General features: G+C 38.1%; 2 protein-coding genes across 3 annotated transcripts in view; one reads left to right on the forward strand and one right to left on the reverse strand.

Annotated features, from left to right (window-relative positions):
• Positions 1-8,770: 8,770 nt before the first annotated feature.
• si:dkey-79d12.5 (maternal B9.15 protein) overlaps positions 8,771-25,217 on the forward strand; it is a 161,322-nt gene continuing 144,875 nt past the window's right edge. Inside the window, exon 1 of the mRNA XM_056267603.1 lies at positions 8,771-8,780. The gene's annotated coding sequence lies outside the window, so the exon portion shown is untranslated. The remainder of the gene's footprint in view (positions 8,781-25,217) is intronic.
• fpr1 (formyl peptide receptor 1) lies at positions 20,939-23,475 on the reverse strand. Of its 2 annotated transcripts, none has more exons than XM_056267600.1 (2): positions 23,394-23,475; positions 20,939-22,539 (listed from the first exon to the last, which is right to left on the reverse strand). In XM_056267600.1, exon 2 carries the CDS (start codon positions 22,524-22,526, stop codon positions 21,408-21,410), a length of 1,119 nt encoding a protein of 372 aa, XP_056123575.1. In that variant the 5' UTR covers positions 22,527-22,539; positions 23,394-23,475; the 3' UTR covers positions 20,939-21,407. The 2 variants fall into 2 exon arrangements, with proteins under 2 accessions (XP_056123575.1, XP_056123574.1); XM_056267599.1 differs by having other exon boundaries at positions 20,940-22,539; positions 23,340-23,473.

The raw sequence follows: 25,217 nt of genomic DNA on the forward strand, positions 1-25,217 counted from the left end.
TTTTTAATCTATAAGTAATTCACAAAGCATTTTAATGGAAAAAGCAGGGTATCTGCATTTCTTTTAATATCAAAATTAAGTCTTTTTAAGACCTGAAGAAAGCAAGTCTGTTGTGAATGGTGCAAAGTTAATCACTAAACTTTTACGGTTTGCTTTATTTAAAAAAAAACAGATGGTTGTACTAGGCTATTATACATAAATAAGAGATAAAATGAATAACTTTCGTCATTTTAAATTCAGATGTTATTTGGGTTTATGGTTTAGAAAATAATTATTTTGTTTTGTTTAGGCTACTTCCTTGTTACATTTCTGATTTGAATGTGTGATGAATGAGTTTCCAAGCCAGGTGCACTGTAATGCAGAATTTCTTCAAATAAAAATAGTTTTATAAATTCTACACAAGTACTCAGGAGTTAAACTTTTACTTACTGCAATCCTGATGTTTTTAAAGCGATCACTCCCTCTTTTTTACAGCCAGGATGAAACCCAAAAACAACACAGTACTTCTAAAGAAAAAAGACAAAACACAAAAATGGTATTAAAGCTGGTATCTAACACAACTTTGTACAGGTTTATGATAGAACACAGTACAAGGGTCTGACAAATTACCGTTTAGAAAACGTTTTTAAAAAATTGTGACTTTCTACATTATGACTTAAATATTTCATGCACAGACGAGAAACACAACATAGCAGTACAGATATAACCTAATAAAGAGCTAAAAACAATGATAGTTACACAACACAGACAGATTCTGAAAATGAAATTAACCTTGAATTTATTTAGCAGGCTATTTTATTCGAAGCAACTTCATAAGCACGTTGGAACATTTAAATTAAAACAAATAATGAAAGAGTGAGAGAAAATATTCACAAGATGGTTTCTGTATACTCGTGGCAAGTGACTCTACTGACCTCGGCTGTCCTACCAAAGTAACATATAGCCTATTTTATCTAGAAAACAGATAAAAAAAACACACTTCAAAGTCTTGAGCATTGTATTTTTTCCTAATTTGAGCTAAACCCTTCCGTCACAGGCGGAGATATTAGTCTCAACTTCGACCATAACTCAATTTTGACCAAACGTGTAGTTACTTAGTTTCGACTTTATATTTAGCAAACAGCTAACTAGGCTACATTATTTGAGCAGCAACAAGTTATTTCTGATGTATTTTGTTCATTTCATTTAAAGGGTTAAGGCATTGTGGGCTCTAAATGAGTCAAGAGACCAGCCAGCTTATCGATTTGAAATGAAACCATGTAACTTAACGTTAATTTTATCTTTTAAAAAACAACAAAAGTGAATTGGCGGTAAATGTACATATCTATAAGAACAGGGAGATTATGGGAACATTTAACGTTAAGTCTCAAACCAAATAATAACAGCAACGATTTACAGACGCAACACCGTACGCCACATTACAAGCCTAAACAACACGCTACGTTAGCAAAGTTGATTTAATTGTAGGTGTATGTTACATAAGTAAAACCAAAACTGTTATTTATGCGTAATATAGAAAAACAATTCCATATTTTCATAACACAGTATCTACAAATAAAAACAAACACGTGTTTCCGCAAATTACCTCGTCGAGTAATAGATGACACTCTGAAGACGTTCAAACGCGAGTAGCAACTTTCCGTTTCCTTTTTGTTTTGTGCGTAGCTGTGGTGAGCTCCTTTGTGAATTTAATGTTTATCGTACATTTGTTTCGTTTTTTGAGCAGTCCACAAGATTATTTGTTTGTATATCCCAAAGAGGTCTAAATCCTTGAGAAAGAGGCAACAGAAGCGGGTGGGAAAGAATAAACGAAAGCTTCCTTTTCGCCTTCTTCTTCGCGTGAAGTTGGCTTTGCTGCATTACCGCCTCCTACAGGACTGGAGCATAGAGCGCCAGTGACTGGGACTCTGGGAGCAGTTAATGTCTATAATCGTTGTTGTTGCATATTGGGTGCATGCATGTAATAGGCCAATAGGTTATCTAAATCAGTTTTTTCATTCAACTTGGCTCTGCATTATGTACTGTAGCACATTTTTTTGTCTGTCCTGGAGCACTTTAAGATGATTTTGTAACGTGAGCTTTTATTTTCTGTGAAAGCTCAAATCTTTTCTTGCATGTGCTGTCCAATGTAGGAGGGTAGGATAATTGTAATGAAATAGGCTACTTTGGGAAACCTGCAGTGTGACATTTGCAGCGTGCAGTAAATTATTTTTGATATATAATTATGCAGATTTATGACTTTGTGAGACTAAATTACATAAATCTGCTTAACTCGTTTTCAATACAACATAATCATTTGAAATAAAGACAGAACTAGCGAAGACAGAAAAATCATGTTTCCACCCATTCTTGTAAACAAAAAACAAAACAAAAAAAAAACAGCCAAAAGGATTACTGTCATCTATCTGGACATGTACAGTAGGCTACATAGCTTTTAGTGGTGAGATAGCCTAATATTCTAACTTGATCAAAGTGTAATTCAAGATGATCTTGAGGGTCCGTTTAATTGGTAGGCCCAGGGCCATCAATGTTAAAAGCAAAATGTCCCTGCCAGATCTCTGTGTCTGTAGTTCAGCAAAATGAGTGCTTCCTTGAAGCTTCAGATTTTAATCAAATTCTAAAAAAGACATGAATGCATTTTTATATTATGTACCGCCTCAAATTCTGGAAATGTAATCCTGAGGGATAATTTAGTTTTGGGCATAAAAAAAAGAACAAGTCATGTATAGGTGGAGAGAACAAAGAATATAATACCATTAAAGCAAGTAAATATCCAATTAAATAATATATTTCATAAAATCAAATATCTTTATATATATATTAAAGATATAATATGAGATATTTCACACTATTCAGATAATGGCTTGCCTTCAGTGTGAGTGTTCTCATTGCACTCTGTATTAGTTCATCATTTTTCTTCTTACTATGCGTTTAAAGCATTACTGCATGTTAGGGCCGGGTGATATGACACTACATAGAGATGATATAAAGTGTGAATAGATTCAACTTTTTATAAATCAATTACATAGATGGGCCTATTTGTGGGGTAAGCAAATTTATCGGTGCAGCTTTTAGTGGGCAATTTAGGAGTTTATTGGAACGTTGGAGTGGGAAAAGAAGCACTGATTCATGATACACCACAAAAATCTTCAGCTTTTAGTTTTATTGTTCATTAAAAAAAAAAAAAAAAAAAAAAACTGTGGGTAAATTGGGTGAATTCTAATTTAATTTTAATTTGAATGAACTTATAGAAGCAAATAAACTTTACATAAAATAAATATAAAATTACTATACTTAAAATAGGGGTGTAACAATATCGTGTCACAATATATTGCAATACAAAAATGCAACAATATGTATCGTGGATAATTCACCCAAAATAAAAACTGTGTGAGAAAAAATTCAAGTTTACAGTTTTAGTGTCAGTACTACATTAAACTACTATATAATGTTAAATATAATAATAATGCAATGGGGGAATATTTGTGGGACCTGATAATGCCAAATGTGGCTTAGATTATTTTAAATATCTAGTCAGTGAAAGAGTGCAAGCATATCCGTCTTAAATAATTCTGTATTTTCAGCTTCAGAATCATGAATATGTTTATTCTGGTGTCACTATTGTCCTGTGCTTTGGGTTTCCAGCACCAAGTCCAAGCCTATTCATTTACACACACAATGTAATATCAAATTTAGCATTTTAATCAACAGTACATTTTTTGTTAACCTTGTCTTGGAGTATCTCAATAATATCGTATATTGAGTTCAGTATCGTGATATGTATCGAGTCATGACATGAGGGTATCGTTACACCCCTACTTAAAAAGCATTGGACTACCCGCAAAAAAAAAAACCTCAACAGAGTTTGAAATTCAGTTTTTGCTGTTGTATCCAAACTGATATTGAGAATTGTGAAATCATGATATATATTGTTACTGTGAAGTAAAATTAAGATTTTGGGTCATATTCTTTGCTAGATAGCAGAAAAGGTTCCCACAGTTTTACATACAGTATGAATGTTTTAATAATGTTCACCACAAGTAATCGACTACATTGTAACCTGGTCAGAAATAAGTATAAATGGCTGCTATTTTGCACAAGTTTATTTGTAATGGCCAGGAATGGCCTATGTAGTTTCTTCATTCACTGTGACCTATACCTGCACTGGATGGCCAATTTCACATGTATTTAGTGTATTTTCAAAATACAAAATACTGTATTATTTGTATTTAAATAATTTTTTTCACACAGTATTTTGTATTTGTATTTAAATACATTTCTCCACACAGTATTTTGTATTTGTATTTTAAATACATTTCCATGTATTTATGCCCATCTCTGAATATTATTTATTAATTGTGGTGAGCAGGACGAGGCCGAGGGGCGTGAGGTGAGTGTAACAAATTAACTCTATGGAATATTAATAATAAAATATAACTGGTTATAATTGATTATGAATATTTGGATCAGTTAATATAATTAACCCAATGTAGTAAAATTAATATTACAATCAACCCACCAGTTCATCATGAACACTCAGCGCAATTGTTTATCAATTCTAAGAAATATTAATTTCCGGGGAAGGGAAATGTCTTTCTTACTGTACACTGTATACTAAGAGCCTGTAGTAAAAATCTAAATCGTAAAGTAAACTTTGTTGCAAGCAGAGAATCAGAACCAAATACATATTGTGCACAAGTTTTATTAACTAAATCACAAACATAATTAATCTAAACACATACATATATGCATGGGTAAAAGGGTGAGTGACAGAATGGAATCGGAAGCGGGAAATGGAACTATGGGAAAGATCCATTTAACAATGAAAAGAACCATCAGCTTATCATTTTCAGAGTACCTCATTAAATGTATATACTTGCATGGCATTTGCAGACATATTTTGACTTGTGAAAGTCTACATGTGTGACTATGTGAAACTACATAGTTAATGTAAAAAAAATATGTTGCCATGAGTTATTGATCACATTTCCCCCCAATGTACTTCATTGTAATGAAATTGTGTTTTCCTCTTTTGTGCAGTAGTGGTCACTACAGTGGACAGCTATTAAAAAGCATTTTCTTGAATTTGCAAGGGTTTTGATGGCAAAGTTGCACATCAATCTCTTCAGTGGACCCTGGTGCATATACATTGCAACCAAGTTGCAAGCCGTTGTGTTTCGAGGTTTTCCCCCTCCAAACCAATATGGCCAATGGTCAGTCAGACATGCCAAGTTGCTCCGGAATATCCACCCATTCCTTCTATCCTAGGAGACTCTTGTAAAAAAAAATATTGCAACATCAAGCAATATCTAATGAGTCATATGACAGTAAAATTTTCCAAGTTTTGATTTTAGATTGGGAGAAAAATCTGTTTAATCATCTGTCCACTGTAGTGGACCTCATGCATCAATGGCTATATTTCAGCAACAATTCATACTTATACTGTGAATATTGTTTTTGAAAATACTTCATCTGCAGTGACTTTTTTTGACTGTAAATAAATGTATTTGTATTATTAGAATGTTTGTAGGGAAGCCAACCAGTTGGAGTGGAAAAGGGAAATGACGTGCTGTACAAAAAGTTGATGCAAAATCCAAAATGGTGTTTTATTGGAAGGTGCTGAAATATTTACAGTGCTGGAGAAAAACAAAAATAAATAAAAACTGTACAAAAAGAAAAGAAAACCGCAACAATGTGCTAATTTTGGCTAAACCAAATGGCCCAATGTTCACAACACTGCTCAGTATCCAATTTCTCTGAGTTCACAATCAGAACTGAAATCCTTTCAGCCATAAAGTCTATTTATAGGCTGAAGCCCCGCCTATAGGGCATACCAACCATAGGTACAAACTAATACGTTTGTAACAATCAATTTAAGTAATATAAACACCCAACACAACACTTAAACCTTCCAAACAGCTAAAACAACAACCATTAACAGAGAGAGAGTTTAACAACAAATTATATGGTAAACACAACTGTTTCTAAATCCCCCCTCCTCTGACATCACACCAAAATGGTATCTTCCACAGGAAGTGATGTGGCTGTTGCTTTAAAAAAACAGTTTAACCTGGATTATGGGTTTGGTTGTACAGAGTGTGAACCGGGAAGTTTAACTGCAATAAGGTTTGTGAAAAATATGTGGGAAAATAAAGGTAATTATTATATAAATTATTGTGTGTTCTGGCATTCTGTTCTTTTGGAAAAAATAATGACAAACTTTAAGAAAAACTATAAAGATTTGAAAACTATAACAAAACACAGCATTAACAAACTTTAGACTGAACAAAACAAAAAGTCCATAACACTTTCCTGATGTGTACACAGTTGTTAATATTGCCGGCAATGCACAGTATCAGTGAAATGGGTGTATGTTTGTAAGTCCAAGTTTATAGAGTCACCAGGTTAACCTGTGACAATGTTAATTTCATTGACATCGAAAAAAGTTATGGGATTACATAATTTATGTGATTTATGTATTACTTTACTCATTTCATCAAAAAAGTAATCTAATTACGTAATGCATTACTTGTTAGATCAAAAAGTTATCTGTTTACGTAATGAATGTTGCTTGTAATGCATTTATTTACTCGGAACATCAAAAAGTAATCTGATTACGTAATGCATGTTACTTGTAATGCATTACTTTACTTGTTAGATCAAAAAGTAATCTGATTTCGTAATGTACGATATTGTAATGCTTTTCTTTACTCGTAACACCAAAAAGTAATCTGATTACGTAATGCATGTTACTTGTAATGCGTTACTTTACTCGTAACAACAAAAAGTAATCTGATTACGTATTGCACATTACTTGTAATTAATTACTTTACTTGTTAGATCAAGAAGTAATCTGATTAGGTAATACATGTTACTTGTAATACATTACTTTATTCGTAACATTAAAACAAATCTGATTATGTAATGCATGTTACTTGTAACACATTACTTTACTTGTAACATCAAAAAAGTAATCTGAATGCGTTATGCATGCCCCAACACTGCTAATTTCAGATGAGATTGAAAAATACGTATCGCTAGGTTTTCTCAGAAGAGGCCTATGCTAGAAATGTGTCTATCTTGAACATAATCAGAATTATCAGCTAATAAAGGTAAATTGACATACTCTGGCACACTGGAGGGAGCATCTGTCCCTGCCAGATCTCTGTGTCTGTAGTTCAGCAAAATGAGTGCTTCCTTGAAGCTTCAGATTTTAATCAAATTCTAAAAAAGACATGAATGCATTTTTATATTATGTACCGCCTCAAATTCTGGAAATGTAATCCTGAGGGATAATTTAGTTTTGGGCATAAAAAAAAGAACAAGTCATGTATAGGTGGAGAGAACAAAGAATATAATACCATTAAAGCAAGTAAGTGGTTTCCACTGTTGTACCTTGACAGGCAGTAGAAATTTCTGATGGAATCACGTCCTCATGTTCTGATATCAAAGATACACGAAGTGCAACTTGTATGAAGTTCAATTGCCTTTGCAATATTTCGGATTTCTATTTTTTGTATATATTTTATAGTTTTCACATGATTTTATATAATTGTATTGATTAGTTTGTTAAATACACATACTTTATCTGTTATTATTGCTATTATTGTATTATGTTTAATATAGGCCTAGTATCTCTTCAGTTTAAACCATAAATGCATGCTGTCCACTCAAGTGGACACCTGAAAATCTCTTTGGAAAATTTGTAAAAAAAAAAAATCAAATCTTGTTTTTCATGCCCTAAGAGCAATAAAAACACATAGGAAAAAAAAAATCCTGACTAAGGTTATCATAATTCATGCATGAAAGGGTTAAACAATACACCAACACTTTTATGTGTTCCCAAGCAAGTGGTGGCTGAAGCATGTGCAGTAAGTGGACTTTTTCTAATGTTACATCAAAACTCAAAAGGGAAGAAAGTACAACACTTTGTAATGCCCATTTTTCCCCCAATGCACAGGACAGTGACGAAATCCTCTCAGGTATCTTTAAGTGCATAAATAACTTTACTTAATTTACACTTGAGTACCTATTATTTCTGAATGCAATATGAGTTGCAGGAGTCCACATCTACAGAAGAGTCTGCACAAAGCAGTGATGCAGAGGTGGGCAGTGTTGTACTTTTCCTTTTATTTTTTGATGCATAAGCCATGTGTTTGACAGGTTTACCCCTACCTAGAAAACAGAGTATTTTGAAAATACTTGGCAACTTAAAGAAAAAAAAAACTGGCACTAGAGATAGAGTTGCTTCATAGGAACTTGCATATTATTTCACACAGAGTACAATATATATTATTTGCAGGCGAAAGATGACTTGATCACTGGCTTTTCTTTACAAAGAACAATTAAAATAAAACTCAAAGAACTAAGCATATTTGTCTTGTCTTTTATTAAACATTAATGAAATGTTTTATATTTTTTCTGATGGTGCAATGTTGTGTAATATGGCCCATGCAATGTCACAGGCCCTGTCAGGTGAAACCCTCAGACTTTTCAGATACTTTAGTTGGCTAAAGTTCACTTCATTGTGTGCCCTTGTCCTGCATGGCTAGAGCTGCATTGTAACTAGTCTGGGGTTTGGGTCAGGCAGAGAATGTCTAATATGGGGAGAACTCATAGACAGTAAAAGAAATGGACAGAGCGATCTCATTGGAACTCAGTTGAGACAGTTGAAGCCCACTTTTAGCGATTTTTGAGAACTTCCGTTCCTGACGCGCAGACTCAGACCGACTCAAACTAAGCTTGATGACGTGAGCAACCTGTCTGACAGACGTTACTCTTCTAGTAGCTGTGCGTGAAAATTGCCAACGTTAATCTTGCAGAGACGGGGAACTTGAGCAAAGAGTCCTTTATCGTGAGTGAGCAGGATTAAGTATTCCGTTGCTTTTATGGACTCATTATCTATGGGCTTCTCTCTTGATGGGACGTCCCCCCGATTGCCTGCGAGCTTCTCCTGCTGTCTGTACGGTAATTTCTGTACAGCGCGACAGAGAGTCGAGTGGTTATGACGCAATCGTTAGCCTATTTTTACTAAAACTGTTTCTACGGGGCCATAATGTAACATAGAAGGTAATGGAGCCATTTATACATTGTCGTGTTTCTTTAGAAATAAATAATGGACAAATGGAGTCTTTAAACGCCTCAGATGTAAAGTTATTCGCTGTCAAAGTGACGCCAAAATGAATGGTAGTCAATGGAAATGCTAACGCAAGTGAAGTTCTGCTACAAGATGGCGGCACCCGGCCGGCTTCAACTTCCGGTCGATGGATTACCCCCTTGGGAGAACTCCCACTCACATTAAACTTCCGGGTTCTGAACTGTTGCAGTTCCACTCTAGGTCCATATGAGGGCGCTCACAGGCGGAGTGCAGAATGAATGGAGGTCTATGGAGCAATACCCCTAAAAATCCACTTTTCTCAGGATATAATTTTTTGTCTAGTAATTTGAATGTTGTATTCGAAAGAAGGTGCAACAAAATTACACATTACTGGGTGTTAGATTTTTTAGAGTCACTAATTTGCTTTAAAAAGTCTTTTAAAATGTCAATGACGTCATACACATCGTACGACCAGAAACCTGCTTTACGGCAATCCTTCATTCACTGGTGCTTTCGCGCATAGACAGACGAGAGAAGCCGCGAAATTTAAAAATACTACTGTTATTGTGTCACGAAATGTAGTTTTAATAGTTTTTCAGTCGACAATGTAGTTGTTTAAAGCTCAAATCTGTGGTGTATTTATAAAGATAGCGCCTATTTAAAAGTTTGATCTGACGTTTTCGGAGTTGTGAGGACCAGTCTTTCACCGGGTCTCAGCGCTCTGCACCCCGCCTGGAACAGCCTTTCCTCGGCTAGTGCTTGTGACGTTCGCCGCCGGCTCTGATGTCTCTCACATGAGATATAATTCGTCTTGTGTATATCTAACGGGCGATCTTTGGTATCATTAATCGTATCATTTGTTCCCTGGCAAATCGTTTTGGCTGAGGGCAAAGTGAAGTTTCATAACTTTATATTTTGGCTATTTTAACGTTGTATCCTGCTGTGTCTGAATGGTTTACTTTATTTATTGTCTTGTATAACTTATTATACCTTTTAGGCTACTTATACTGTTATAATGTCTCTTACTGATCAATAAAACTGAAATTTAACAAAAATAGACAGGGTTGTGTCATTTTATTTTATATAGCCTATATTTTTATATAGCCTTTTCATTACTATTTTATTTGCTGTATACTGTTTGTTTATTTTATTGACTAAACTATTTACTATTACTCACTGTATCTTATATTTACTATTTGCACTGCATTGTAGTTGTACCACATCGTATATGCCACGATGCCATCAAGCGGTGTCTCTGGTCGTAATCAGTCCTTCACTGACCAATCAGCGTCCATTAGCAAAATGCTAGCGTGTTATGGGCAACAACAACTCAACCTGTAAGAAATCGAAAGGACATAAGCACTCGTTCATTCAACTTTCGACCTATAACCCATGTTGAACTTGCAGAACCTACATTCAAATCTGAGATTTCTCAATGACAATCGGGTAAAAGAGTCAAATTTAGCCGTCTAGCCCCATTGACCCCCATTCATTTTGCACTCGGACGATCGCCCCCAGTGGAACTCTGGTGGAACTACAACCAAAATTCGGTACAATAGGACTTAAAGGAGTAGTTCACTTTTGAAAAAACTTTTGCTGATAATTTACTCACCCTCATGTCATCCAAGATGCCTATGTCTTTCTTTCCTCAGTCGAAAAGAAATTACGGTTTTTGATGAAAACATTCCAGGATTTTTCTCCATATAATGGACTTAAATGGGAACCATACGGTCCAAGGTCCAAAATACAGTTAATAACAGTTTCAGATGCAGCTTAAAATGTCTTTAAACGACACCAGACGATGAATAAGGGTCTTATCATGCGAAACGATCGCTCATTTAAAAAATAAATAACAACGTTTAAGTTTTATAAGCTCACATGCTCGCCTTTCTCTGTTCTGTGTGACTCTCCTGTTCGAACTCGTTCATCAAAATGAACAAATCTTTTTTCGAGTCATTTGATTCATTTAACGACCGAAATGAACGAATTGACTCGGAAAAAGATTTGTTCATTTTGATGAACGAGTTCGAACAGGAGAGTTACACAGAACAGAGAAAGGCGAGCATGTGAGCTTATAAAACTTAAACGTTGTTATTTATTTTTTAAATGAGCGATCGTTTCGCATGATAAGACCCTTATTCATCATCTGGTGTCGTTTAAAGACATTTTAAGCTGCATCTGAAACTGTTATTAACTGTATTTTGGACCTTGGACCATATGGTTCCCATTTAAGTCCATTATATGGAGAAAAATCCTGGAATGTTTTCATCAAAAACCGTAATTTCTTTTCGACTGAGGAAAGAAAGACATAGGCATCTTGGATGACATGGGGGTGAGTAAATTATCAGCAAAAGTTTTTTCAAAAGTGAACTACTCCTTTAATAGGGAGTGGCAGGCTTTCCGTAGACGGGCTTTGGGTCAGGGAATGGGGTCATAAAACGTCTCCGGTTACTATCGTAACCTCGGTTCCCTGAGAGGCGGGAACGAGACATTACGTCATACTGACGTATATGGGAACTCCTCCCTTCTCCATTTTCACTGAAATCTTATAGGATAACGCCAGCTGGAGACAGCTGGCCAATTGACGCAAAACATGCAAATGCTGACCGGTCCGCGGGCAGTATAAAATAGCATGGGCGCGACAATTACGTCAGAATCAAGACTGAACGCTAGCACAGCTGATCAAACGGCGAGCACGGCGGTTGACGTAATGTCTCGTTCCCGCCTCTCAGGGAACCGAGGTTACGATAGTAACCGGAGACGTTCCCATTCAAGGCGGTCACTTCGACATTACGTCATACTGACGTATATGGGAACTGTATAGAATCCCGCCGTGAGCGCAGTGAAGATAAGCCCTGAACGGGGTCAAGCTACACTCCCACAGGAACAACAGTTCTAAGCCAGCAGCGCCGCTAGGAGCACTCAAAACTGATAGGCGAAACTAGACCAACGTCTGCTCCGGCTTACCAAGTTGCGCATCCACTGCAATGAGGCGAAGGCTGCACTGGACAGGGCAGCAGAATACCATAAGCACTCGAGCACAAGAGCTAACACAGTGTCGACGGCATAGCGGTGACAGCTGCATAACCTTAAGCCACACACAGAGTTAACAGTACGTTGGAACTACTGCGTAATGTGGAAACAGCTATGTAACCTTATAGTCATAACACAGAGTTAGCAGCAATGGTAACTCTGCAATACAGACTACTGCACAGCTGGTGGTAACAGTTTCATGAGTACATTGATAAAACTCACCGAACCCACGACGCTAAGGTGGTGCATCAAACTTGGAACCCTGGCGAATGTGTTCTGAGAAGACAGCCAGCATACCTAAATCCCGTAGGCATTAAGCAACCATTTAAAGCATCGAATTCAGAGAGAAGTCTCTGTATAAAACAGCACGTCCCTAGTACCATCCACCAAGCACACAACAGCTGGTAGACTGCTGCCAAGTGATCCACGTACATCCACAAATCCCTTACAGGGCCAACATCACTCTGAGCATCGGCATCATGCGAGGCTGAAACTCAGCAGATAAGGCGGGCAGGGATCAACCTGTGCTCTGAACGGTGTAAGCGACTTCGGAACGTAGCTTGGTATCGGACTGGGAGTGACGCTGCAGTCATCAGGTCCGAGACAATGCGACAACATTCACTAGAATGAGCGTAAGTCTCCAAGTGCTTCGCTGGGGCGAGAGCCGGTGGTAAGGCCATCTTAGGGAGAGCTCCGTTTCTTAGCACTTGTCAGTGTGAAGTGTCTTGCTCAACTAAGGACCCAGCAGCGGACACACAAGAAGGTTCCACAGCTTGGGGCTGGGGTGCCACCTTGTAGAACATAGCCGATGTTCTATAGCCAATGTACAGAAGTGCAAATCAACACATAACTGAATGTACATAAACACAGTGCCAGTGGCCGTAGCGACGACAACTGTGAATATACGCAGTTAGAAAATAGCCCCATAATAGCATAGCACCTCAGTAAGCAAACAAACAGTCATAACTGTAGCTACAACTGTGAATATATGAGTTTGCACAGAATAACCAGTTGCCCTGATAGGAACGGGACAATATAACAGCGTAGCACATGCACGTACAGCATTTTTCAGAAACTTAAGATGCATAGTTAGATTAGGATGGCTAGCAGCACTGAAGGAAACAGGGCAGCATTACTAGCATAACACATCCGTTTACGTACATACATCCAGAACTGTGAATATGCACGGTTAGATTAGGATAGCTAGTTTTGCACTGAAGGAAACAGGGCAACAAAATAGCAAAAACACGTCCTTGTACGTGCCGTGTAGTCGCCATAGCGACAGAACTGAATATGCAGTTAGATAGGATAGCTGGATGTTGCACTGAGGGATAGAGGGCAACATAACAGCATTACCCATCAGTGTGCACATATCAAACATCTGAGTGTATAATGCGGTGCAAGTCGATGAAGCGACCGAGACTGCATGAATATGCACAGTTCACATAATGGTCAGTTACGTTAGCAACATAACTGCATAATCGCTTCAGTGTGGACACAGATGCAGCGCAAGTCGCCGTAGCGACACACTGTGACTATGCACAGTTAGATAGGATAGCTAGGTGCACTGAAGGATACAGGGCAACGCGATAGCATAGTCACATTAGTGTGTACAAAAACACAGCGTCAGAGGCATCGCGACATCGACTGTGAATACATAGTAAGTCAGAATAGCCGGTTGCACTGATGATACAGGGCAATATTTAGCGGCGTAAACATAGCACATCAGTGCGTAGCGTGTACACAGCGTCAGTTGCACCGCACAACAACTGTGTACGTAATCAGAATAGCCATTTGCACTGAAGGATACAGGGCAATGTACAACGGCATAAGCATAACACATACAGTGTGTAGAGTGTACATAGACACGGCGTCAGTTGCATACAAGACAACTGTGAATATGCACTGCGTAGTGATCAGAATAGCCATTTGCACTGAAAGAAACAGGGCAATATATAATGGCATAAATCATACACATAACAGTGAGTTGTATGTACGTAACACAGTGTCAGTTGCATCGCACCACACTGTGAATACGTAGTAATCAGAATAGTTATTTGCACTGAAGGATACAGGGCAAAATACAAAGGCAAAATTCATAACACATAGTGTGTAGTGTGTACATAAACACAGCGTCAGTTGCATCGCACAACAACTGTGAATACGTACTGCATAGTAATCAGAATAGCCATTTGCACTGAAAATTACAGGGCAACATATAATGGCATAAATCCCCACACATAACGCTGTGTAGTGTGTACGTAACACAGCGTCAGTTGCATCGCACAACAACTGTGAATACGTAGTAATCAGAATAGCCATTTGCACTGAAGGATACAGGGCAACAACGGCAAAATTCATAACGCAGTGTACGGTGTGTACGTAACACAGCGTCAGTTGCATCGCAAGACTGTGAATACGTAGTAATCGGAATAGCCATTTGCACTGAAGGATAAGGAACAGGGCAATATATAATGGCGTAAATCATACACATAACAGTGCGTAGTGTGTACTTAACACAGCGTCCGTTGCAACGCAACAACTGTGAATACGTAGTAATCAGAATAGCCAGTTGCACTGAAGGGTACAGGGCAATATCGTGGCATAAGCATAACACACACATATCAGTGTACATAAACACAGCGTCAGTGGCATCGCACAACTGTGAATCAGAATAGCCAGTTGCACTGAAGGATACAGGGCAATTTATAGCGGCATGAATCATGAACACATATCAGTGTGTAGAGTGCACGTAAACACAGCGTCATTTCATCGCACAACAACTGTGAATACGTGGTAATCAGAATAGCCATTTGCACTGAAGAAACAGGGCAGCATATAACGGCGCAAATCTTAGCACATATCAGTGTGCAGTGTGGACAAACACAGCGTCAGTGGCGTAGCGACAACAACTGTGATTACGTGGTTAAATCAGAATGGCCAGTTGCACTGAGGGATACAGGGCAAAATATAAGGGCATAACAGTTAAATCATAGCACATATCAGTGTGCAGTGTGTACATAAACACAGCGTCAGTGGTGTAGCGACAACAACTGTGATTACGTGGTTAATAGAATAGCCAGTTGCACTGAGGGATACAGGGCAATATATAAGGATATAACAGTTAAACCATAGCACATATCAGTGTGCAGTGTGTACATAAACACAGCGTCAGTGGCGTAGCGACAACAACTGTGATTACGTGGTTAATAGAATAGCCAGTTGCACTGAGGGATACAGGGCAATATATAAGGGCATAACAGTTAAATCATAGCACAAATCAGTGTGCAGTGTGTCCATAAACACAGCGTCAGTGGCGTAGCGACAACAACTGTGATTACGTGGTTAAATCAGAATAGCCAGTTGCACTGAGGGATACAGGGCAATATATAAGGATATAACAGTTAAACCATAGCACATATCAGTGTGCAGTGTGTACATAAACACAGCGTCAGTGGCATAGCGACAACAACTGTGGATACGTGGTAATCAGAATAGCCATTCGCACTGAAAGAAACAGGGCAATATATGACGGCACAAATCATAGCACATATCAGTGTGTAGTCTGAACATAAACACAGCGTCAGTGGCGTAGCGACAACAACTGTGGATACGTGGTTAAATCAGAATGGCCAGTTGCACTGAAGGATACAGGGCAGCCTGACGACATAAGCTGTAAGCTGTGCACCTCCATTACCAGAGCGGGGCGTCCTGACGCGGCGCTCTCCGTGGCCTGTGTCGCCACATTCCCGGTCCCGCCCTCTGCCAACGGTGAAGATCCGGTTTGTTACGGGTTCGAACCGTTTTGGCGGCTGTAGCCGAATTAGGCGGGACGAGGTGCCGACGAAGAGAGACATCGAGGAAGGCTGGACGTATAGAGATCAAAAGTTTCGGTTTAATGTCTGGCCGCGGCGCGACTAAATTTTATCTGCTGTGAGAGCTGGGATCGAACACGGGTCTCCCGTGCGACGGCTTTGGGGTTCGCCACTGAGCCACAGGGGGAAACAACCACTTTCGCGCCTTTAGACACAGAGCCATCGCCTTGCCTCGTCTCTCTGGATGCGTCTTCGCATGACTTACCATAGGACGTCGTGAAGACGGAATCTTTCTTGAAGTAGCCTGGCTGTTAGATACCGGGCTAAGTAAAATAATAAAAGTATCCTTCCGACGAAGCCTATCGCGTCGAGTCCGTCTAGCGAGCCCGCGAAAAGGACCGGAGAGGCGACGGGCAGGTTAAAAATGTATCTGCTGCGAGAGCCGGGATCGAACACGGGTCTCTCGCGCGAAGGCTTCAGGTTCCGCCACTGGGCCACAGGGGAGAACGACTGTCAACTCTTCTTTGGGCGTTAGAGGGCCCACCAGCAGCCGCTGGCGGCAGTGGGCTTCATTCCTGCTGATGCCCGGAGTTTATGAGGGCGCGCACTGGTAGACCAGCACGTATGCCAGTCGTCCGTGAGTGCGGCCTCGGTAGATCCTTGTTTGGGTAGAGCGAGTCAATACCGCACATATCTGGCATGTAGCAGCCATCGGATGCGGGGAGGAAACATGGTGAGTAACCTCTATTGCAACTTCCACGATGACTTCAGATAAGACTTCTAGCGTGAAGAAAGAGATTCTGACGTAATTGTCGCGCCCATGCTATTTTATACTGCCCGCGGACCGGTCAGCATTTGCATGTTTTGCGTCAATTGGCCAGCTGTCTCCAGCTGGCGTTATCCTATAAGATTTCAGTGAAAATGGAGAAGGGAGGAGTTCCCATATACGTCAGTATGATGTAATGTCGAAGTGACCGCCTTGAAAGGGAACACCTATCTCCAAGCAGGATCCTATTGTAATCACCTGTTTAATGGAAAAATTCAGTGCTGTTAGGATAAGCATAAGTGTATGTAGGCTACAGTGAGCTTGATATTTATATTTTTCCTTACCACGTTCAAATAATGTGCATCTCTGAAAATTCTTGAGACAGATCCTGGCCATATTTGTGATATGGAACGTCACACACCATCTAAGAGATTTTAGTCAGCCAACTGCCTTTTTAAAATTTGATAGCCTAATATCTGGATAAGAATCGCAATAGTAACTTGCCTGCACTGTTATTAAAGCTCGACTCCGACGAGTCGAACATTTATGCGTTTCCAACAAATCAATGATGTAAACGACATCCTCATGAAAATGATTTCTCTCAAAAAAGTACACTATCGCGCTGCGCTAAAAGACTTCCCGTATCAGCTCCCCTTATAAAGCCGCGATCTAATCCTGTTAACATAAAATAAGCCTGCTCGCGAGCAGGTTCAAGTTTGCGCACCTGTTGCTATATGACAGCAAGTCCAGGATGAGCGTCGAAGAACCAAACAATCCATGATCATGCCAAATCGCCAACAATCAAATCCAGCTAATAGCGACATACGAAGAACGGGCAACTGGCCTGGACTATTTGTTATGTTTTTATATGTGGTGGCAGTCTTCCGTCGTCAGTGAGGGGCTGCCGCCTTCTTACGTTTTGTATTTGTTTATTTTATGATTATTAAAGTGTGTTACACATTTGCCAGTTCCCACCTCTTTCTTTCCACAACAACATACTTTGCTATATTTATGTATTCAGCTAACAACTGTTGTTAGAGCACTGTTATTTTTGCTACAATCTGCCGTGTCAATAAAAAATAAACACATTTTGCTTCAGCTATAATTCACTGAATTTTTTAGCTTGAATTCTCAAACTTTTTACAAAGTACCCACATTTGTTAAATGGAATGAATTCAGCCCTCTACAAGAATATCAGAGACCTTGTGAGTTGATGTAAAAATACATGGTGTTCCTTTGTTACAACCATCTATCCCACTACCGGGGTAAGTTGTAACACATGCTGCCATACCATATGAGAACAATGTCTCTCTCTCAATAACAGACTATAATAACAGTCTGGCTCGTTTGTGTGTGTTTAAATTTGTCAACTAGAACAAACTTTCTTAACAGTACACCAAATAATAACACATAGGCTACTACAATGTATCTAATTAAATAACATCTTTGTATAGATCTTTAGGTCTAACAAAAAAAAACATGTCTGTGTGTGTAAATTAATCTAGACAAACGTATACTTAACGGTTTACTTAACCTCTTAAGGCCCAAGCTGATTTTTTACATGCATTTTTTAATTCTCTTTGCTATTTGGGCTTATTGGAACCTAATTATAATAAAAACTAAGAATCATCTTTTGATATGATGTACTTTTAGAGAAAAATGATGTCCACATATGTGGACTCATGGTCCGAATTTCCATAAAACACAATAAAGTCACCTTTGTGTAATAGAATGAAAAACCCTTTATTTCTGCCTTGAACACAGCAGTTTTTTTCCTGACTGTTTTTTAATGTATTAATAACACATACACACATATTTTTTAACATGTTTTGACTATCAGAGAGTAAAAACAACATGGAAACATTGCAATATTTAAAAATGTATACGATGGTTAATAGGGAGCCAATGCAATGTTGACATAACCGGGCAATATGGTCATACTTCCTGGTTCTGGTAAGAACTCTAGTGGCTGCGTTTTGAACCAGCTGAGGTTTGTTTATTAAGCGTGCAGGGCAACCACCCAGTAGAGCATTACAATGATCTAGCCTTGATGTAATGAACTAACTGTTCCACATTTTTCATTGAAAGCACATGACGTAATTTAGATTTTTTAGTTTTAAAGTTGGTAATTGCTAGTCATCCAGTTTTTATATCAGCAATGCATTAGTTTTTTTTGTATTGGCAAGTTTCGTCGGGGCGTGAAGAAATATAGAGCTGAGTATCATCAGCATAACAGTGAAAACTAATGCCATGCTTCCTAATGATATCTCCCAAGGGGAGCATGTATAGAGTGAACAGCAACGGTCCTAGTACTGAGCCTTCTGCCTTGTGGTACACCATACTGAACTTGTGATCAATAAGACATCTCTAAGGGATCATCGTTATCAGACACATCCAAATCTGTGTTATCTCCATCAATTAACCCAAAGTAGCTCCAATGCTCTTTGCACAGAAAAACGCTCTGGAAATAAAAACATGATAAAATCAAATACAAAATAATTTAATTTATGTAGGTTTGCATTATTTATTTGTTATTTATTCCAATGGGATAATATACAAGCTAATTTACATGTGCACATTTTTACTAGCATATTACATTTTTACTAACATTTTCAACCCAACTAATTTAAGTATGTACGTATGTATTTAGTGATTTAATTGTTATTTATGTCATTGGGACCATGTGCACCTTTTTAGCTGCATCAGAGCTAGCTTTTTTCCCATTTTATGTGTGTGCATGTTTACTAGCATATTAGCTGTTTCGAGGAGCTTCAGTCCATAAGTACACATACGTGTACTTCATGTTTAGTGTACTTCAAGTTGGTAGTTTTGTACTTTTTTTTTCAAATTTGCAAGTCATGACAAATATACAAGGCTTTTATAAATATCTTAATCAGAATAAGCCATGAAATATGACAGAACTTCTTAACTGGTCGACGTTTGTGTATGGAGCTACCACTTGAATCTTTCCTTGTGTTTGCCGCCATTTTGAATTTTGACCATAGTGTGTTATAAATTTCTGACACTACCAGATGGCAGTATAAGTACCCCCATACGTGTCCATAACACCACCCATTCAGCAGTGAACACAATTGTGGACATAAGAGCAAAAATGTGCTGTCCACGTATGTGGCCACTAAGCCCTAGGAGGTTAATAAACACTACTTCAATGTACCAGATTAAAGAACATCTTTGTACATCGTTTAAGTATAACAAAAAATAACATGTCAATGTGCGTGTGAGTGTGTGTCTATGTGTGTATATTCTTAATCAGAGTCACAGTGCTGACAGATGAATGATGCTGATAGCCGAGTGCAGGCTTGATGGCCCCAGAAACGGCATAGGGCGCATTTTACCCAAACCTCCTTTGGCTTTGAGTCGTTAAATTGCTCCATGCAAACCACTTTATTTAAACCACTGGCAGAGACACCTCTGTCAGTCTTTCTTTTTCATGCCCTAGTCATTCTGTAAAAACATTAAAATCAAGAAAATTCTAGTTATATTCTTAGTAGCTATGTAAGGGGATGGTTGTGACACTTTTTAAATAAGTGTTACAACCCTCCTCATCCCTGTCAGCCAATGTTTAGCTAGCAGTTTTAGCATAGTGGTTTGAAATTAGCAGGGGGAAAATGCATCACATATTGCCTAAGAAACTATTTAATCTAATATAAGTCCTACAATTGCATCTGCAATAGTAAAGATACTAAACAAAATATAGTAGGTCAAAACTTTTACTTTCTGACCTCAAAATCAGTTCTTTCTCTATAAATTCTGCATTTGCCTGTTTCCAGCCTAGACAATCACCATGCGTGATCGGGTAGGAAGGAAAATACTGAAGTGATCACATGACTGTTAGTAGTATTAATAATATGAAGATACTAATATACTAATTTCATGAAAATATTGTTGAAAGGTTATTTACACCACCATTAAGGTCGTATGTATAGCACTTTCAAAGCACGGTTCTTATGGAACCTTATAAAAAGGGTTCTATTTAGCACCAAAAAGGGTTCTGCTATTGTTACAAGCCGAAGAACCCTAATTTGGTACTGTTTAGAACCATATTTCTTAAGAGTGCATATATTATATTGTCATGTTATGGAGATCCAGAACTTCGTAGACAGTGTAAGCTTAATTTGTAAGTTTATTCATCTTCAGCTTTATTTAATCTTTGAAATACATCGATAAACTTAATACTATTTTTTAATATGAAATAAAAGATGCTTTATAAAAATATGTGCAACAATACAGTAAAGAAATAACAAAAAAGCTACTTGCATCACATGCATAATTCATGAAAAACTTTTTAAATTGCTCATATATGGCATACAATACCAAGTTCAATTTATGTGTGTCAAATACTTCATGGGTATACTTCATGCTGGAAACCTATTGTATTTAAAAGGAGGTTTTGGGAGTTTCTGTCAGATTTAACGCACGTCTGGGTACAAATTTGTCTCCAAAATATGGTTAAGTAGGTACACACACAAATGTAAATAACAATTCTGCATTAAATAATTATTTCCCCATAACAGCAATTAAGGCAGTGTTTTATTAATTTAAAGCTTCAAACTAACTGAATTTCTTTTGGTCCAGTTTCTTCAGGTTAATGTGTCTCATAATTTATGATGACGCTAAATCCACATGAGACACTCTGTAAAGTCCTCCTTTAGAAAAAGTGCTTCATGTTATACGGTTATACTTCCGCATCAGAGAAGGACTTGCTCCCGTTCTCTTTATTACGAATGGTGGGCATTGAATTTGTGCAGGTATTTGTGCGTGAAACTTCCTCTGTGAAAGCGGTTTCCAAAACCTTCAGGATTGACTTGCGCACCTTGTCTTTAAAGTCTTGTCCCATGAAAACATACAACAATGGGTTCAGGCAGCTGTTTAGGAAAGCCAAACTGGTCGCAATGGGAATTCCAACAGTGGTGACATATTGCAGGCTGGAGTTGAATTCAGCTCTCATGTGGTGTACCATCTCAATCAGCACCAGGATATGGTACGGAGCCCAGCACAGGAAGAAGGCAGCGATCACAGCAGCAATGATCTTGAAGGGACGTCCAGTTCGGCCAGACATTGAGCGGTTTCTTCTGAGACGATGGATGATGACCGCATAGCAGGAAACGATGATCACAAAAGGCAGCACAAAGCCTATGAGGAAACGGGTTATGATCATGGCTCTATGTCGTAGAGTACGGAGCGCCACTACCTCTGGTTTCACATAGTCATCAGAAAATGCAAAGTTGTTGAAGCAGTTGATTTTGTCTGGGCTGTCGTGGTCGGGTGCAGTGTCCTTGAAGACGAAGTAGGGTGAGCTCAACAGCAGGGCGAATAACCAAACTCCAAAGCTCACCGCAGAAGCACGTCTCACATTCCGATGATTCTGTGCCCAGATCGGACGCACCACAGATACACAGCGGTCAACACTGATCACGACCAGGATGTACACACTGGCAAACATGTTGAGGAAACTGAGAGTGCTGTTGAATTTACACATGAACTGGCCAAAAGGCCAGTGGAAGCCCATAGCCGTATAAGCCACGCTGAGTGGGAGGAAGGCAGTGAAGAGGAAATCTGCCACAGCAAGGTTCAAAAACCAGACCGTGTTGACTGTCCTTTTCATTTTTAATCCAGTTACCCAAATTACAATGCCGTTTCCCACCACTCCAAGTACAAAAGCCAGACTGTAGACTATGAGTGACATGATGTTAAGAGATTTTGCAAGCGGCGTATCCTCATAATCATCATCATATTCATCCTCAGATAAGTTGAAATCGAGTGGGCTCACTGTAAAATTGGATTGATCCATCATTGTACCTTCAAACCTGGATTGACAGAATGAATATGGTATTTAGTAAATAATTATAAGCCATCAGATATAGATAGACCGCATCTAGTAAAAGGAATATACAACTAACATGTAATTCTGCTTTTGTCCACTGGAGGCCAGAATTTGAGTAGTAAAGTAATGTCATTCAGAACATCATCTGAAAGCACTTTCTCTATTCTGCCTTCTCAGATGTAACATTTTACATGGGAATTCGCCATCAATAAAAATCCAAAGTATATTAAAATATGCCTGCATTTTAGTGTTGTACGGTGAAGATGTGACATCTGTCTTTACAGAATTAAACTGAGCTCATTCAAAAAGGTCAATATAGGCTATATTATTTATTTTTTTGTAAATTAGCTCATTCTTCGGCCAGTATAACAGACATCAAAGGAGTGTCATTTTTGCATAACAGTTTTCCTTTAAGAATATGAGCAAAATTAAATTGTGTAATATTATATGAAAAAAAACTTAAAACTGTTATTCATGAAACAATTATTTCTAGCTTAGCTGCCTGCAAAATGATTTATTCGTCATATAAAAGCACAATAGACCATTTACTTTTAAAACATATAGACCTAAACGGTTAGGCTGAACAATGCAAACGATAGACCAACACATAATTTAAGTTTTGCATTGATCTCTGTTGTAACAGACATCTCAGTTGATAACTATAAAAAGGTGCTCAAATGATTGTAAAATATTCATACATTTGAGATTTAAAGAGATTCAAAAAATATATTTAATGACTCCTAAAAGTTGCATTTCACAATAAGATTAAAGCGTGATGCTTACCTAGTGTTGCCTAATAAATGGCTTCCACAAAACTATAAAGAAAATAGCTCACACCTGTGACTCGCGAGAGAGCAAAACTGCAATAATCTCTCTTGTTTGTTGTCGGGAAAATCATTGAGAAGGTCCTGGCTGCAGCCTGCAGATCGGGGCGGGGCTGCACTTGGGGCGGGGGTGCACGTATCACCCCGCCCCATACATAGTCTGATTGGTTCCATCGTCTTTCATAGGGATACATGATAGAAAATGTGTTTGTAGTTGGTGCAGGAAGGAGTATTATATGTCATTTAAAAAACTAAAACTGTGCAGTTTCACAAGGCCTTCATTATAATGCACAGAAGGGGAAAAATAATTAGCCTGTTATTTGCAATGTGCCTGAAATGACTGTTTTGCTAAATTAAGCTGGTTTTTAGGCTAACGCACGAACGACCCCAATATATATATATATATATATATATATATATATATATATAAAGGTTTATTATCCATTGCAGGAGGGTCAGGTCTTCAGGTAGAGGAATGCATTATGAATTAAATGACTTATGATATTTTGATTATTTCATAGTATAGTATAGTATGAGAGAGGAAATGAATCAGTAACATGACAAGACACTTACAGAAGGTGTTTTTGGTCATGCAGTTGTATGATAACTAAATGACACAGCAATGTGTCTGCCGTGTTATTTGTATGTATTTTACTTCATATGTGTAAGCTTTCATTTTCTTGGAATGTTTCATTTTCTTCATTGCAAAGCATAATATATCAGACTTTTTGCTACACTTTATTTCAGGAAAACAATCTGTTCCTCATTATTTTAAAGTGACGAAAACGAGAACTTTTATACCCTACCTGCCATGATTCTGAAATAACACGCCTGGAGTCTGTTTTTAGTTAAATTGGCAAACACACCTGAAATTGTCTCAGATTCTCAGAATAAGTGTGCTCAGTCCAGAATCTTATTTGTGTGGCATTAGACACCTCTCTTTTACAGTTTTGTAACTGGATTGATGACATTCGCTCATCAATCCATGCATTACTCTGACCTATCAACTAAGAACATATTATGCCTATTAAAGATGAATGAGCCAATCAGAGTAAGTGTGGGGCGGGGTGACACGTGCAGCCCCGCCCCGATCTGCATGCTGCAGCCATGCAGGTGTACTTAAAAAAAAAAAAATTATTATTGAATACAAAATCTGAATCCAACAAAATGGCATAAAACAGTCAATATAAAGAAAAAAAGTAAGGCTCAACACAAAAAGAAATAGATTTTTTTTTAGAAAACAACAGATTGTATAGGCTATAGGCTAATACAAACAAATTATACACTTTTATTGTATTTTTTTATTTTTTTATTACTGAGGGCATCTGAGAAGTGAGCCAAGTGTAGGCTACTCTTATTTATTTATTTTTTCAGCAAAGTGTACTTGAACTCAATCTCCGTTTGGAGTGACGTCACACCACCACCTCCTCTTTTATTCAGTTGCTGTTGTTGTTGTTGTTGCTGCTTCTTGATTTAGGCTATCTCAGTTTTATACTATTTTTCTCGTAGGTTTGTCCAAAGCGGTGTGTTAATGTCCACATATTTGATAATGTCAGGCTAATCATTTTTGGAGATGACAGCTTCTTCTACGGGTTATAACTTGCCGAATATTTCCAGCATGTGAGAGCCATGGAATGAGTGCGGTTTCCCGAATGCGGTAACGCAAGCTGCTATTCCTTGACACAAACAGCATGGTTTGAGAGTAACGAGTGAGATATATCGAATCACACGACGATGTTCAACTCTTTTAACGGCGTAGAATTGATCTTTTAGATCTATACACAGGCAGTTGTATTTACAGTGGCTATAAAAAATATATGCACATTTAAAATGAATG

The sequence above is a fragment of the Rhinichthys klamathensis genome, unplaced genomic scaffold (genome assembly GCF_029890125.1).
Source record: "Rhinichthys klamathensis goyatoka isolate OS25496 unplaced genomic scaffold, OSU_Roscu_1.1 h1tg000262l_1, whole genome shotgun sequence".
Taxonomy (NCBI): Eukaryota; Metazoa; Chordata; class Actinopteri; order Cypriniformes; family Leuciscidae; genus Rhinichthys; species Rhinichthys klamathensis.

Coding starts and splice junctions, on each gene's coding strand:
- fpr1 (XM_056267600.1), bottom strand. CDS start 22,526: ATGATGGATCAATCCAATTTTACAGTGAGCCCACTCGATTTCAACTTA.